This window comes from Herpailurus yagouaroundi, unplaced genomic scaffold (genome assembly GCF_014898765.1).
Source record: "Herpailurus yagouaroundi ecotype Mexico unplaced genomic scaffold, PumYag 196, whole genome shotgun sequence".
In the NCBI taxonomy this organism is placed as follows: Eukaryota; Metazoa; Chordata; class Mammalia; order Carnivora; family Felidae; genus Herpailurus; species Herpailurus yagouaroundi.
This window is the reverse complement of record NW_024412427.1, coordinates 964,936-982,299: the sequence shown is the minus strand read 5'-3', so window position 1 is coordinate 982,299 and position 17,364 is coordinate 964,936. Positions and strand designations below refer to the sequence as shown.

Genomic DNA, 17,364 nt, shown 5'->3' with positions numbered 1-17,364 from the left:
TGGACCGACACGTGTCCCTCCCGAGCCTCTGGGTCCTCGTTCGTAAATGAGGAGGCATATTACGCCGTTCTGAGAGAGCCGGGAGGGCGATCAAAGGGAACGTGGCCATGGCCCTTCTCCGAAAGGCCTGCAACGCTCTGGGCATGTCCCCTCTCTCCCCTCAGCCCCCAGTCTCTCAAGGGACTGTCCCTCGTTGCCTCAGAGCAATACCACCGCTACTCGACATGGCCACATGCACCGAACGCTGTTCCACGCCAGGCGGGTTCCCGTGGACTCCTGGTTTTTAGCCCTACCCCCAGCTCCGTGAGGCAGCCACAGCCACAACCGCTGTCCCCCTCTACCATGGCTCAGAGAGCTTGAGCGACCTGCCCAAGGTCATACTGCCTCAGTGTGAGTGGGAGAGGAGACTAAGTCGGCTACCGTTTCCGGAGGCCTTGCCCCGGCCAGCCACCAAGCATGCCTCCGACACTCACTAAGTCAGCTGCCTGACACAAGACCCTGTTTAGAAACGAGAAAACAGGCCCAGACAGGTTCCGTGACTCTTTCCTCCACGTGGATTTCTAGCCAGGGGTGAAGTGCGACTCCCGCCACATGGTCTGAGCCCAGAGCCCTCGACCAGGCTCAGCGCCGAGAACGACAGTGACGGTAACAGCCAGCACTGCGCGACCAACTCTGTGCGGGGCCGAGCTCCTTAGACTTACTCCGACTTTGGTTCCACACGCAGTCTGGAAGGTTCTATTAAAGAAAACGAAAGGATCCTCAACAGAAAGGCTTTCTACAAGCCCGTTCGCGCCCTCTCTGCGTCTGTTCAGTCTTGAGGATAAGCAGTGTGGACCTTGAGGGTGAGTTCCGTGTGCCCATTTTCCGGAGGGGACCGGGGCGCGGAAGGTTAAGTCAGAAACTAGCCCAGGGCGACCCAGAGGGAAATCGTGGAGGCAGCTGGGAAGTCTGGTCTCTAGTTTGCAACCAGGGCTCCCGCCTACCCTCTCCTGGGCCTGAAAACACCCAGGAAAGCAGGACCCACCCGTGTCCATCCAGGCCCTAGACGCAAGGGGGAGAAGAGGAAGAGGCGGTGGGAAGTGACCTGCCTCGGGAGACCTGTGAGGCTGCAGCCACCTCACCCTCCTACCCTCCCTTTGAACTGGACTGGGTCAGACCCCTGGACTCATTAGCAGATGTTCTAGCAAGTTCCAGCTCTTGGAGCCACTCATTAAAAGTGCTCCTGGGGTAGCTCACACAACACAGCTGCCCAAGCTTCACTAACCATTCATGAGCCAGACAGACAGGTGGGGAGGGTGGGAGCCCCACGGGACCCACGAGGCCCCAGGGGCCTGACTCGGCCCAAGAAGGACAGAACACGCTGTTCTGAAAAAAGAGGGCAACGCCCACTCTGTGACCTTGGGTGGCTCTTTTTACCTCCCTGGGCCTGTCTCCCTAGCCGTCCAGAGGGCCCTTCGGTTCCCACCATGGGGCAGGGGTGCACCTAAGCTTCTTCGTTTCACCCCGCTCTCCTCAGATCCCCTTCCGCGTCTTTGGGGGCCGGTACGAACAGAAGCCCTTTCTCCGGCTGAAGCGACCTCCGCCCTGAAGGCACTGGCACGTTTGCTGGATCTGACTCTAAATGCCAGCTCGGCCCTTGAGCTTAGTTTCTCCATGACCAGGGGGCCAGGGGTCTGTCTCCCGGGAAGGGCTGTCTCGAGGACCCAAGAAGATCGTTTGATGTTTCCTGCACACCTGCCGCGCTCTGCCTCAGTGCCTTTGCACCTGCCGTTTCCTTGCTCCTCCCTTACACGTGCCCAGCTTTGCTCAAGTGTCATTTCCTTCCGGTAGTCGTTCAAATGTCCCTTCTCACCGAAACCTTCCTGACTCTAAAACTGCATTGTCCACTTCCCACTCCCCTTCCCCGATTTTATTTCTCCGGGGTACTTCTTCTTATCTGGCATATCCTAGATCTTACTTATTTACCTGTTGTGGGTGCTTTCAATGTCTCCCCGTCTAGAATGTCAGTTCCACAAGTATAAAGACTTAACGACTATTTGGTTCACTGCCACGTTCCTCTGGAATGGCAACCAGCATGCAGTAGGTGCTCAATTAATAGTGTTTGACTGAATGTATTCATCACTTGTGGACAGGGCCTGGCACACAGGAAACTAGAAATACCCGTTTTTATTCCATATTTGTTGTGGACACATTTATTAAGCACCTACTGTGTGCCGGGTGTGGGAAGGTGCATTGGTGAACAAGACAGGGTCCCTACTATTTCGGGGCACTTTACTGCATACAAAGCTCTTGGCCCTGGATCCTCACCATGGCCCCATGAGGTAGGCAGGCCCATGAGACAGATCAGGACACCGAGGCGGGCGAGTGCTCCCCCCACTCCCAGAGCAAGTTCTTGGCCATACTGGCATCCATCCCGGGTCAGCTGAGGCCACGTATTCCCTGCAAGCACTACTTTGCCTCACTTCCTTCAGGCACTGGGGGTCTGCCCTGCTCCTCACATTCTCAGCTCTGTTTCCCATCATCCCACCCCTACTCTGGTCCAGCTGGCCCCGCTCCAGGCATCCTGGGGGCCGGTGCGGTGCCCGAGGGGGGAAGCTGGCCCCTGCCGCTGAGGCCAGACCTGTGGAGTTTCCAAGCCCCTTTTGACAATGACCCTCCACTGCCCACAATCCCTCACTTCTCAGGCCTCTGGGGCTCCAGGTTTCAGGCCAAGAATAAGAAAAAGACGTTTTTCTCTGATAAGCACTAGCTCACTTAATATTCTCGGCAGCCCCTGGGAGAGGAACTTATTCCATCTTATGAGGAAGGGAACAGAGCTCAGAAGACGCAAGAACCCACACAGTGAGGAAAGGGAGGAGGCCAAGAGGATTCAGGAGCAAGGCTCACTTCCCGTAAAGCACTTCCAGACCTCCGGATTCGTGGGCTCCTTTGTAAATGCGAACGCTATTAAGAATACACAACTAGCAAACGTGAACGTATCACCTCCTATGTTCTAGGCACAGCCGAAAGTTTCTAAGGTGTATGAGCCAATCTTCACAGCACCCCCATGAGGTGGGTCCTAGCAGTGTCCTCATTTTACGGAGGACGAACTGAGGCACAGAGAGGCTAAGTCACTTGTCCGAGGTCACACAGCCAGGAAGGGGTAGAGCGAGAGGAGTCCAGGAAGTCTGGTTCCAGGGCTCGTATTCTCATGACTCTGCCCTCGCCACCTCTCAGAAAGGGATTCTGGGGGCGGGCACCCCAGCCCAGTGATCGTGGGTGGACCCATTTTCCAGAGGATGAAAGCCGAGGCCCGGAGGAGGCCCAGGGCCCACCGAAGAAAAAGGTCAGGAGCGGGGAACGGAGCCAGGCCTCCCGGGTTGACGGTCGGTTGAGCGGGGGTGAGAAGGTGCTCTCAGAACGGGACTCAGTCCCCGGGGTCCCCAGGGTCCCCTACAAGAGGCGGGAGCCAGTCCGTGGGCAGGGTGCCGCACCAGGCGTCTGCCGTGTCCTCCGGGTCCCCACATTTCACGTCCCGGTCCCGGGCGTGGGCGCCCCTCGCACACACACCCCCGGCAAACCATCTACACGTCTGTGTTTGGGGCTGGAGCAGGGAGGGGCAGGATTTGTCTTCCTTCACGCCCCCCTTCTCCTCCAGGCCCCCGGCCAGCGGGGAAAGCAGCTTGTCAGGAGAGAAAGGTGCAAGCAGCCTGTGAAAGCTTGGGGACAATTGAGGCTGTGGGTGGCAGTGAACAAGGGCTTCCCTTGTTTCTCCCAGCCAAGGCAAAGGTGGCTGTCCCCCGCCCGCCGAGAGTCCCGAGGGCAGAGGGGACAACGGGTCAGCTCCGTCCGCCTGGAGCTGGTCCGTGAGCTGGGCTGGGTGGCCGGGGTTTCGTCTCGCCTGGAACGCCCTCCATTTCCAAACCCTCTCGGCCCCATGAGGCCGTCTGCAGCCAGGCTGTGTGCCCACAGGACGGCGCTTCCCCTCGCGGCCTTGGCACTTGACCGTGCCTGCCTCGCAGGCTGGCGGGGGGTGGGGATCAAAATAAAGAAACACACTGAAGGCAGGGTTCTCAAGCGCCGCACCACCGACGTCTGGGGCCCGAGGACTTAGTCGTGGGGCGACCTGGGCACGGGGGGATGTTTCGCTGCACCCCCGGCCTCCACCCGCCTAGATGCCAGCCGGCAACTCCAGCACAGCTGTGACAACCACTAATGTCCCCAGACTTCGCCAGCCGTCTCCTGGGGAGCAAAATGCTTGAGAATCCCTGATTTAAAGCGTGCCCCAGAGCCTAGAACGTAGTAGGTGATTTGTCCGTGAAGTCAGCCAACGTCTGTTGAAACCTTCACAAACATCATGGATAATCATCATACCTGCGTATAGAGAAAACGGAGGCACAGAGAGGCCAAGCGACCGGCCTAAGGTTACACAGCCTACGAAAAAGCCAGGATTTGAACCCGAGCGGTGAAAGCCAAGCTCCTACATGTCATGCTTGACCCCCTGTGTTCGTTCCTGTCTTCAGAGAGCTCCCCGAGAGACTTCCGAACTCCTACTTGGGTCAGGGTGACAGGGGTCTCTTGGGAAGCTTTTCTTGATGTCCCCAACAAGTCTAGCACAGCAGTCCCTTCCTTACCCCTTGCCTCCACTGAACCACGAAGGAGTGTGGGCTTTCAGCCAGGTAGAACCAGGCTCAAATGCCAGTCCCGCTGCCCATTCAGTGACTGTGAGGTGTTGGCAAGTGGCTTCGCTTTTCGGCCTCGACCTGCCCACTTATAAAATGGGCCCATTACCCCTGTGTCACACATCGTGCCTAAGAGCACCGACTCTGGAGCTAGAGTGCCAGGGTTTGGGTCCCAGCTCTGCCACCCCCAAGCCTTGGGAGCTCGGGCAAGTGACTAAACCGTTCTGTGCCTCAGTTTCCTCGTCTGTAAATGTGGACGATAACAGCACCTGCCCCACAGAGCCATAGGAAGCATAAATGTGCTAGCTAGAGGATCTTGAGTGCTTTGAGCCGTGCTGGAGTGGTGTTGGCTGTGACTCTTAGGAGCCTCTTGGGGAACAGAAAAGGGGCCATGAATTAGGCCTGTGGGGCAGGACATCGACAAACTTGAATTCGTTTCCTGCAGCCTCCCAGGGACCAGCACATTCCCGTAGGAGCGCTTAATACAATTGAAATCAAACCCCACTTCCTGGCCCACCCTGGTCTGTGCCCCTGCCCCAGGCCCTTTTCCAACCTCTTTATCGACTGGGGATCACCGTTCGGTCCTGTGTGTTGTGCTTCCCCCGACCCGACAACACAGGCTCTTTCCCCTTCGTTGCCCCTCGCCTGTAAATTTCAGGGACAGGCAGCAGGGCCAAGAGTCTGGTACCCCTATTATGCAGATAACGGTAACAGCCAGGCTCCTTTATTGAGCACCTACTATGCATCAGACACCTTCAAGTCTTCCCAGCAGGTTGGTGTCATTATGCCCACTTTGCAGGTGAGGAGATTGAGGCTCAGGGAAGGGAAGGCACTGGCCAGGAGGTGCTCTGATCTGTGGCCTTGTGCGTCTCTTTCCTGATGCGTCCTAGCCGGAGAGGGTGACTCGGGAGCGCGTGCGTGACTTGGCTTAGGCCCGGCCGGGTCCGGCCTTGCTAAGGTGCTGACTTTGTGTCTTCAGGGTCTGGGGGGTGTCAGAACATCCTGCTCATCAGTCCAGAGGGCACTGTCCTGTTGAGTCTGGTCAGGGGACGATCTTGCTCCCTGCTGCATCACCAGGAATTGCATTGGCCTGTTTACACACCTGGCTGGAGCTCCGGGGAAGTGGAAAGTTGGCTGGGCCTCAGAGAAGCGGTTCCGAGGCCCAGGGGCCTGTGTGGGCAATGGGTCAGACCCTCCGGGAGAGCGTGTAAGGGCACAGATGAGGGTTCTGGGGCCACCGGGCTGGGAGAGGCCGCGAAAGCCCCTCCAGGCCCTCTCCCGCGCCGGGCCTCCGTCTTCCCAAATGAAAAAAAAAAAAAAAAAAAAAAAAAAAGGAGATCTGGGAATACTGGTTCCAGCTCCAGTCTTCCACAAATGGGCAGCAGCCTGCGGCTTTTCAAAGTGCCTGTTTTCCAGGGCGCCTGGGTGGCTCAGTCAGTTAAGCATCTGACTTTGGCTCAGGTCATGATCTCACGGCTCACGGGTTCGAGCCCGGTGTGGGGCTCTGTGCCGACAGCTCAGAGCCTGGAGCCTGCTTCAGATTCTGTATCTCCCTCTCTCTCTCTGCCCCACCCCTGCTTGTGGTTTCTCTCTCTCTCAAATATAAACATTTGAAAAAAAATTTTTAATTAAAAAAAAAAAGGGCACGTTTTCTGAAATCAGAGATACCTAGGTTCAAATCCAAATTCATTCATTCACTTGTTAACTGAGTACCTACTATATGTCAGATGCTGTCCTAGGCACTGGGGATGCTGTAGGGAACAGGCCATTCCCTTACACAGTCTAGCTGGGGAGGCAGACGGGGAACATATAATGACCATTTCAGACTGGGATGAATTCCACGAAAGAAATAAAACAGGAGGCTGGTTTAGAGAGTGTTTGGGGGGTAAGGAGGACAAGCGTTCTTGAGAAGGAGTAATCAAGGGAGACTCCTCAGAAGAGATGCTATTAGAGCTAAGACCTGAATGACCAGAAGGATCCAGAAGGATCAGGAAGATCAGGGGCAAGGGCATACCAGGCAGAGAAGACAGCAAATGCAAAGGTCCTGAGGCAGGAACACGCTCGGTAGGTTTGAAGAACCCAAAGAAGGCCTATGAGGCCGGATTACAGTGAGGGGAGAGTGTGGGAGATTGAAACAAGCATGTTTTCTAGTCTCTGAATTTGATGCTCTGACATCCTGGGACCTTGTTAACCCTGGAAGTTCAGCCCCTACCAGGGCTAGCTAATTCCTAGAGATGGTAAACAACGAGTGTGAAGGATTTTTTGTTTCCTCTGTTAGACAGGGAGGTCAGGGAAGACCTCAGGGAGGTTCATCTTTGAGCAGAGGTGAATGAAGTGAGAAAGGAAGCCTTGCAGATAGCTGAGGAAAGACCAATGCAGACAGAGGGTCTTTGCAAGTGCAAAGGCCCTGGGGTGAGAGCAATTTTGAGGTATTTAAGAAAGAGCAAGGTCAATGTGGGAGCAGAGGGAGCGAGGGGACCAGAGCTCCTAGTTAAATGCTCAATAAATATGAGCTGTTCTTATTCCTTTTTTAGATTTTTTTTTAACGTTTATTTATTTTTGAGACAGAGAGAGACAGAGCATGAACGGGGGAGGGGCAGAGAGAGAGGGAGACACAGAATCGGAAGCAGGCTCCAGGCTCCGAGCCGTCAGCCCAGAGCCCGACGTGGGGCTCGAACTCACGGACCGCGAGATCGTGACCTGGGCTGAAGTCGGACGCTTAACCGACTGCGCCACCCAGGCGCCCCGAGCTGTTCTTATTCTTTGTTGAGGGCCCACGTGATCTAAGCAGAAGTAAGGGAGCTTGACCTCTCATTCCCCTCACCCTGTATCTAGAAGGTAGGCTCAGAGACAGAAGGAAATAGTGTCAGATGAAACATGACGGCTGGATCAATGGACAAAGAGAGGGGGAGGAAGTTCACCCCCACCCTGTCACTCACTCACTCTGGGCCTCAGTTCCCTCTTTGCGGAAGTTGAACTGGAGTGATCCCCAAGTTCTGGAACAGCGTGACAGTAGCAGCAATAACAGCTGACATTTACTTAAACATTTTTCTTTAATGTTTATTTAGTTTTTGAGAGAGAGAGACAGTGCGAGCAGGGGAGGGGCAGAGAGAGAGGGAGGCACAGAATCCGAAGCAGGCTCCAGGCTCCGAGCTGTCGGCACAGAGCCCGGCGTGGGGCTCGAACCCACAGACTGTGAGCTCGTGGCCTGAGCTGAAGGTGGACGCTTAACCCACTGAGCCACCCAGGCGCCCCAACAGCTGACATGTACTGAGTGCCTACTATGAGCCAGCACTTGGCGAAGTGCCTCAAGCATATGAACTCATTCCGGTATGATTAGACCCAATCTCCGTATGAGTAGACTGAGGCTTAGGACTGACCATTTCAATGCAGCTCATTCCGCCAAACACACAAGCGGCTCCCCTTTTCCCCTCCCCCAATTAGCCTCAAAGATCCCTCCAGGAAAAAACCGTGTAAAGGACAGAACGCAAAAGAAAAAATTTATGTGTGTCTGAGATGCAGTTTTTGCACATGAACTTATTCGTCATCACGAAATCCTGGCAGGAAAGGACTATGAGCAAATCCATCTATCAGGTGGGGAACCATTTCAGCGGGGTGAAGACACTCTTCGGATTCTTTCCTCCCTCTCGCTCCTTCCAAAACAGAGTCTCAGTTTGGTACTGACTTGTCTTTACCACCTCCCTTGACCGCTTGCCTCCCTATGCGACACAGAGAGGGCGGGTCTCAGGCCCTCAGCTTCGAGCCAGATTCACCAACACTGCAGAGGTATTTATTGCTACCTTTCTTCTATTAGTCATTTGTGATCCTGGTTTTCCCATGCATGGTCTTGGCATTAAATTTCCTTTTTAAGTCATTGTATAGAAGTTTTTTGAAAAGGAGGGGAGGGGGAGTAAGGCAGTAGTAATGTAAGAAAGAAGGGGGTGGTGACAGGAGTATAGTAATACTGAGCGGGGTAAAGGGGATCTGGCAAAAATGTTGTGGGTGGTATTTGGATGACGGAAGCTAAATCAAACCTTAGTCCATTTGGGGGTTCCCTGTCCAAGCCCTCTGGGTTCAATGAGAGGATACAAGTTAAAAGCAGCAGGGCAGTATCTGGCCCGAGAACTTTCTCGACCCACAGGGCGGGGTCTGTGGGGTTTTCTGGGAAGCCCCTGTTAAGGGAAGAGTCAGGGTCTCTAAGAACCCCGGCCATCCTATCTTCCAAGACCCAGGACCAAGAGAAGTGACCAAAATAATGTTCAGTAGCTGTGCGACCTCAGGAACATTACCTAACTTCTCTGTGCTTTGTTCTCCTCATCTGTACTAATGGGGATCATCATTACTCCCTCTTCTTAAGGCGATGGAAAGAGTAAATACACCAAAATTTGAAAGGCGTGTAAGTCAGCAAAGGATAAGTGGGGAAACGCTTTGACAGTTATTAGAAACCACACTACGTGTGGTGCCCCACGGGACAATTTCTGTATGTTCTCTTAATTAAGTCTTGTAAAGCCCTTGGGAAGGGTGTGAGTCCTCACTTCACAAATGAGGGAACCAAGGCTCAGAGATGCAAAGCCTCCAGTCTCAGAGTTTCAGAGCCAAGACCCAAAGGCAGGTCTTCTCGGCGGTTAGGCTGGTGCTCTGTCCATCATTTGACTTCTCTGGGTGTCCGTTTCTCCAGCTAAAGCACGGGAGAGGTGAGTCATGCCTTGAGCACTGAATTTAAAAGTAGGAAGTAAGGGCACACGCACAGTATATGATTTCACTGGGCCCAAATAATAACCAGGGAGGACGGTGGTCTCGTGGCCACACTGTCAGTGAAGACAATGAAGCCCAGAGAAGTCAAATGACTTGCCCAGGGTCACAGAGCAAGCATGTGGAATGGGAATCCAGTTCTGATTCCCAAGACTCCAAACCGGGAATGAAATGACCATTTTTCCTCATCACCCACCTAAATGCCACCCACAAGAATTAGGAAAATGCCAAAGGGCCTCTGACCTTACAGGTGCACTACCGTTGCCTAAAAAAATTCCACCATCTCAAACAAACAAACAAACAAAAATTCCACCATCTCAGAACAAGTCTGCTGCTAGCCAGACTTGATACCTTTGTGCAAATTGGGATGTGCAAATTAGGACGGGGAGGAGCTCTTCCTCAGGCAGATCTAGCACTGCACCAGGATACATCGCTTGGCAGGTAAAGTGCAGGGTGGTTCAATCTCACTGCCAACCCGAGGCCCCTTGCGCAGTGCACAGCCTGTGCGACAACACAGCTTGTAGCAGTCCTGCCTAGAATATCCCCAGACTCCTCCTCGTCAAAGCGTCCTTAGAAAGAGTCACCTGTGAGTACCCACTACAAGAGCTCATCCTGGCCACCTGGTCAATCTGGCTACATTTGCTTTCGGTGGGTGTGGGTCGTCAGGTAGGAAAGGGGGCAAGACTTCCCTGCAAACACATGGGGCTAGCACTCCCTTGCCAGCTGCTTTAACAGCTTCATCTGTCCCCACTGGCCGCCCAAGGCCAGTCCCTAAGCTTCCCTCTCCCGGAATGGCCACTCTTGGAAGATTTTGGGGTGGTCCCTCCAGCAGCATCCTGACCTCCTAAGTCTCCAGCCCTGTTGTAGCAAGAGCCAGGATCTCCAGTGGAACTGGAAATTGCAACCACTGCATTCCAGAAGGGCATCCCACTCCTTTCATCCCTGCTGACAGCATTCCGTTCCAAGCCAGGAGGACATAATGTAAGAATTGTTCCCCCCCCCCTCCCATCCGCTCTTCAGATTAACCCTGACCTCCCCGCAGACCGGCTCACCAGCCGCCGGGGGGGACAGGTGCCTGAGGGCCAACCCTGTCGACCACACAGACTCCCAGAACATCAGAGGAGTGGTGGCTGGGAGCCATCATCAGGACCCAATGAGGGGGAGATGGCCAATGCCCAAGCATCTCCATTGTTTTTCCTGATCTGATATCTGCAAAGTTTGGGGGGAACCCATGTGTACAATATAACCTGCACTGGTGCTGGTTCCAGAATTTCCATGGGACGGAGGCTCAGAAGTGGCAATGTGACGTTGGGAGTGGGAGTGGACACCAAGGACACTTGCCTCGAAGCTACATTTGCACAGCAAACAGAAAGTTTTTGTTAGCCGCCCCCTGCCCAGGCTTTGTTTGGGGAGGTTAGCACAGGGTTGAAACTGGTTAAGATTACTACGGAAATTGTCTGGAAGCTGTGTTTGCCTAGCACACCCACTCTTTGCTTTAAATGTCTGCCCCAGATCGATAAAAACGGCAATGTTCTCTGTTCAATGTTCTCTAAGGATGTGTAATTCACATTGCACAGCAGGTTGAGAAACATGTCAGTTACTAGCCAAGAATAAAATAATGATAAGTAAGTAAGTATATCGTTATCAAGGGTGAGGCTTTGAGTATGGGATACAGATCTTTGAGGGAAGCTAAGACGCCCCCCCCCCAAAAAGCCAGACCTGCCTCCGGGGAGGCCCTCATTTATCAGCCACTTAAAGAGGCAGTGACATCTCAGGCCACACAAAGCGTCCCCACCAGGATCTGCGGGGAACACGAAAGACTCTGATTCAATCACAACTGAAGAAAGACTATACCGTGCAATGAGGAGAAGTGGCTCTGTACAGGCTGTGTGACCTCGGGCAGGTCACCTAACCTTGCTGAGGTCCATTTCCTCAGCTGGCCAGTAGGGATGCTAATAGTAACTGTCTCCCTGGGTGCGTGCACATTATATAGGACGATGCCCGAGAAGCTCTTTGCACGGCGCTTGGCACATACTGAGCGTTAAGCACTCAACACAACACCTTACTTACTGGGCCTACCACCCCTGCAGAAGGTTACAGGCTCTCTGCACCTGTGCACGTTAGGATTCCCATGGAAGTGGATTCACCGCGAAGCTTATGGAGCTTAAGCTTCTGAGCCCCTCCCCAGCCCTATACTGAATTTTCTCTTTGTAAATCTGTGTGCTTTTTCTTAAAAGGCACTTCTCAAATACTGTATGCTTCAGGCCCCATAACCCTTGGATCTGTCCCTGAGTTCATGGATGTTGCTAGAGCGCAGAGCAGACAGAAGCCTGCAGAACCCCCTCCTGAGGAGAAAGACCCTGGGTGTTTCTGTCTTTTCTTCCCTGGGACTCCACCTGGGACATCACAGACCCCATCCGTCCTTCCCCTAATCATGCCCCATAAAGTGAGGCAACTTCCTCGCTCAACCTTGCACATCAATTCTCAGAAGCCAGCACCACGAGGGCCCCATTTTACAGACAAGGAAAGTGAGACCCAAAGAAGAAAGGGGGTTGGGCTAAGATCCTGAGGTCAGCGCCTGGCCGGGAATGGGACGGTTTTTGAAAGTGACGTAATCCTTATCCGGGCATTTGTTGTCTTTCTCTCTTCTATGTCAAAAAAGTCGAAGCGTTTAGGTAATTCCACACTGAAGACCACGTTTGTACATTAGCTCTGGGTCTCTCTGGCACCAGCTGGTATCACCTCCTCACTCCCTGTGCCCAAGGAGGACCCCTTCCTCCAGGCAGCCCTCTCCGAATACCTCTCCCAGCTCCCCTGGTCTCTGCTGGCGGGTGCTGGGTAATGTACCTCTAAATGACACCCTCTCTCTGCTTTTATTTTTTATGAACATTTAGCCTCACGTTGAGAGATAGTGAAACAACTTCCTGGAGGTAGGAGCCTTGTCCTATGCCCTCCCGTGACGCCCCAGAAGGGCTGGGTACCAGTGAGGGGCGCAATAGGGACCTGTGACACCCATCTTCGCCCAGCCCCCATTGGTGTTGACTTTCATCATGACATTCCTGACCTCAATCTGCAGCCTTTGGTCGAGGGATTGCTTTCTTTGAGAGCGGAGAAACCGCTCGAGTGCTGGCTTCTGACAAGCCAGGGAATGGATCCCTGCTCAGCTGCTAGCCATGTGACCCTGACCAAGTCACTTCCTCTCTCTGAGCCTCACTTTTCTTCTCTAGAAAAGGAGATAAATAATCCTCACCCCCTGAGGGGCACTGAAAGGATGACATAAAACGACGCGCTTTAAGGCAAAGCTTAGCGCCCCCTTAAAAGCTTAGCGCCCGGCTCCAGGGGGTTCTTCCAATCTCGGCCTGCTCGCAGCAGGTAAGGGGCCTGGCATCAGACCAGCCAGTGGGGCAGCGGGCACTTCCTGTGGGCCAGGCTCAGTTCGAAGAGAGGTACATAGATTGCCCTATTTAATATCTGCCCCAACGCCGTCGCTGCCTCCACTGTTACATCTGGGCAAACCGAAGTCCAGCGGAGCTAAGTGACTTGCCCCAGGCCCTTCAGCTTGGCATTGGGATCATCTAGGGAAGCGTTCAACCCGGCGCCCCGCGCGCCGAGCCCAGCAAAGAGAACTCGCTCCGGCAGACGGGGGAACCATCCCGAAGGCTGGGCCGGACTCCGGCTCCAAGGCGCGGCCGGGAAAGGGCCGGAGGGGGCAGGGCACAGGGGCAGAGGGTCGAGGGGTGGGGGTGGGGGGTTCTGGTGAAATCGGTCAGGTCTGGGACCTCGGGGGCGGGCCGGCGGGCGCGCGGGACGGGGGGCGCCCGGCGGACGAGGCGTTACCTTGGGCGGGAGGGCGAAGACCACCGGCAGCAGCGCGAGCGGCGCCAAGAGCAGCACCAGCAGCCGCCGCGCGCTCCACACCTTCTTGGCCACGGTCGCCAGCGCCGCCATATCCGCGCGATCGCCGGGCGGACCGAGCCAGCCCGGGACTGCCCGCGCCCCGCTCCCCTGCTCCGGCTTAAAGCCCGGGGGAGGGCTCGGGGAGGGGACTGCGCTCGGGGGCCCGCCTTCTCCTGCCCCTGCAGGGTGGTGCCTGCGCCCCTGGGCCTGGGGGCGAGAGGCCCGGCAAAGTTAAGGGAAGTCAGGCCCAGGAACTGGGAACCAGACTCCGGCCCTCCGGGCAGCGTGGCCTCGGGTCTAACCCGCGGCCGCCGCGGCCACACCTTTTCCACGCTTTTTACCGCCCCCGTTAAACGGTTGGTAATGACCAGGTGAGGATGAAAGCGCTTGTCAGCGTCCCCCTGGGTTTGAATCCGGGCTCTGCACAGTCCAGCCGCGTGGCCATGAGCAACGGCCTTGGAGCCTCGGATGATGATCGCGGCCTCTACCAGCCAAGAGGTCTGTTGGGAAGGTTGAGGGAGATGGCCCGCTGACGCCTAGCACGACGCCTGGCACAGAGCAAGCGCTGAGCGGGGGTCTCCGCTGTTGATTTAGTTTCTACTTGCCCCCAGGGTGGGTGAGCCGTCTGGAGATCGGAGCCTGGAGGAAGGAATCGTTTCCTTCCTCCTGGATAAATGCACGGGCGCACAACCGCTGAGTGATACGGTAGTTGCCTCCTTGGCTTTTAAAGAAAACTGCGAAACTGTTTCCCAGAGTGTTTGCATCATTTTACATTTCCACTGGCAATGAATCCGTGATCCAGTTTTTTCCACATCTTTGCCAGCATTTGGTGTTGTCCCTACTTTTTTGTTTTAGCCCTTCGGATAGAGGTGTAGACACATGGCCTTGTGGTCTTAGAGGTTTGAGAGTGATTTATATACGCCGGATACGATAGGCGGTTTGCAAACCCTTCCTCCCAGGCTATCGCTTGTCTTTCCACCCTTCTAACAAAACCAGCAAACACGGAAAGGGGGTACCAGGAGAGGAGGCTCCTTACTAACCAGGGAGCACACAAGTCCCAGCCCCCTCCTCCACTTCCTCTGACACCACCCTGGGAAGGAAGCTGGCACACAGGGTCGTAGCCCGGTGAGGATCGAAGTCGGGGCTCCTCACTCAGCCTGTGCTGGGGGGAGCGAGCTCCCATGTTTTCCCCATGGTGTTCAGCTGGAGTAGAGAAGGTTCTGTCTAAAAGTGGTCTCTCTTGGCTGAACTTTTCCTGGCCCTTTGGCTACAGAGCGCTCGCTTTCGTCAGGGCTCTTTGGCAGCCCCTGCTGACATTTCCAGGTTGCCTGCGGCTTCCAAGCCTGAGATAGAGTAGGCAGAAAGAAAACCCATCACCAGGTTGTTCCTTGGGTCCCAAGTCCCCGCCTTCGCCTCTCCACTCTCTGAAGTATTCTTGGGTACAGCGTTCCCAATCGTCCTCCGCAGGAAGAGTAGAGAAAACTAGGTCTGCTCCACCTTCCCCGGGGAAGCCCCTCTGTTCTTATTATTTCCTTCTTTCTACTTACTTTGGGCTTATTCGTCTCTGGTTTTTTTGTTTTGTTTTGTTTTGTTTTTTTCCTAGCTTCTTAAGCTAGAAATCATTGGTTTTACACCTTTCTCCTTTCCTAAGATGAGCATTTGAAATATAAATTTAACATAATCCGGGAAAAATATCTTCAAAACTATATCTGACAAAGAACTCGTATCTCTATTCTAAAATCTATTACGACTCAATAATACGAAGTTACACACCCCGATTTCAAAATAGGCAAAATATTTCAAGACACTTCACCAAAAAAAAAAAAAAAAAAAAAAAAAAATAGACCTACAGATGACCATTAGGCACATAAAAAGATGCTCAACATTACAAGCCATCAGGGAAATACAAACTGAAATCTCAGGGTGATACGAACCCCCTGGGCTAGCAAAGTTAAACAGAGGCCAACGTGAAGTGTTGGCCAGACTCTAGGGCAACTGGAAGCCTCACAGATGGCTACTGGAAATGATCACTTAGCCAACCACTTTGGAAAACGATACATCAGTATCTTATAAACACCCGTCTAGCTTACCATTTGGCAATCCCGATCAGCACGGTGTGTACTCAAGCGAAATGAAAAATTCCTTCCGGAAGAAGGAAAAGCCGAGTGCAATGGCTCCAAGGCAGGAACAAACCGGGTGGCTTAGAATGATCCAGAACCTGGGATGCAGAGGTGTGATCAGAAGGAGAGCCAGCAGCTAGACAACCCAGGATCTTGAAAGCCTGGGTGAGGACAGTGTACCCGCGCTATGATGATAAGGCAACCACTGTAGGGATTTAAGCAGAGTGGCATATTCTGTTCTCATTTGAAAAATAACAACCTAATAGTGGGGCGCCTGGGTGGCTCAGCTGGTTAAACGTCCGACTTCGGCTCAGGTCATGATCTCACGGTTTATGGGTTCGAGCCCCGCGTCGGGCTCTGTGCTGACAGCTCAGAGCCTGGAGCCTGCTTCAGATTCTGTGTCCCCCCCTTCTCTCTGCCCCTCCCTCACTTGTGCTCTGTCTCTCTCTGTGTCTCAAAAATAAATAAATGTTTAAAAATTTTTTAAAAAAATAACAATAGCATATAGTTCCCCCATCTAAAGTGTTCAGGTGAATGGTTTTTAGTATACTCACACAGGCAATCGTGACTACAATCAGTTGTAGAGAACTTCATCACCCCCAAAAGAAACCTCATATGCATTAATGATCACCCCAGTTCCTACCCCCCAACCTCCCAAATGGTAGATAAACACTCATCTACTTTCTGTCTGTACAGATTTGCCTGTTCTGGACATTTCACATAAATGGAATCATACAATAGATGGTCTTTTGTGTTTGCTTTCTTTTACTTAGCATGACAGATCAGTGCTTTGCTCCTTTTAACGGGGCAAATAATATTCCATTGTGTGAATAAAGCACATTTTATTTGTCTAGTCATCAGTTGATGGGCATTTGAGTTGTTTCCATTTTTGGCTATTATGAATAATGCTTCTGTGAACATTCCTGTACAAAGTTTTGTAAGGACATGTTTCCAGTTCTCTTGGGTCTACACCTAGGAGTAGAATTGGTGAGCCATTTGTTAACTCTGTATGTAACCTTTTGAAGAGTTGCCAGACCATTTTCCCAAGTGTCCATGCCATTTTAGAGCTCTCATGAAGAGCGGAGGAGGGTTCTAAATTCTCCACCTCTTTGCCAACACTTATGATTAACCGAGTTGGTTTTTTTTGTTTTTTACGATGGCCATTCTAATGAGCATCCTTTTCACTGAAAATTTAAATGCTTTGGGGCACGTGGGTGGCTCAGTCAGCTGAGCATCCAACTCTTGATTTCAGCTCAGGTCATGATCCCAGGGTCGTAGGATCGAGGCCTGTGTCGGGCTCCTTGCAGAGCATGGAGCCTGCTTAAGATTCTCTCTCTCTCTCTCTCTCTCTCTCTCTCTCTCTCTCTCTCTCCCGCTGCCCCTCCCCCCATTCGTGCTCTCTCCCTAAAAATAAATAAAAATAAAAATAAAACTTAAACGCTTTTCATTCAAAGATGGCGATATGGACCAGAAAGAGGGGCAGTGCCCGCTTCCTAGGTGGGTCACGTTGCCATGCTGCCCGTAAGCCCGTAGGGCAAGTTATTTCCCAATGGGCCCTTGGCAGGCTGTGATGAAACTTTCTCCCATGTCCTTTCAGATCAGGCACCTGACCTTGAGCAGCTCCATAACCGGCTTCATCAAAGGTTCCAACCAGGTTAGTGTCAGACAATCTCGGATAAAGGGTGAGGCCCCGGAGGGAGCACTTTGGACGTTCAAAGCCCGGGGGTGGGAGGACAGGTTTCCAAACGGGAAAAACTATTCCTGGGGACTTAGTCCAGCTGACGTCATAGAAACTGTGGTCACTCCCCAAAGCCTGATGGAGGCAGTTGGGACCAGGGTATGTTGCTCCCAGAGCCCCTGGACTGGCTCCCTTGTTCTGGAAGGAGCTAAGAGATTAAGAGGACAGTAAGTCGGGGCGCCTGGGTGGCACAGTC

General features: G+C 53.4%; 1 protein-coding gene across 2 annotated transcripts in view; it reads right to left on the bottom strand.

The window, feature by feature from the left end:
- Positions 1 to 13,416, bottom strand: part of SLC13A3 (solute carrier family 13 member 3) — a 73,113-nt gene extending 59,697 nt beyond the window's left edge. For both annotated transcript variants that reach the window (XM_040446865.1, XM_040446866.1), the window contains exon 1: positions 13,251 to 13,416. In XM_040446865.1, coding sequence (XP_040302799.1) covers positions 13,251 to 13,361 — 111 coding nt within the window. In that variant the 5' untranslated portion in view covers positions 13,362 to 13,416. The remainder of the gene's footprint in view (positions 1 to 13,250) is intronic.
- Positions 13,417 to 17,364: the final 3,948 nt, after the last annotated feature.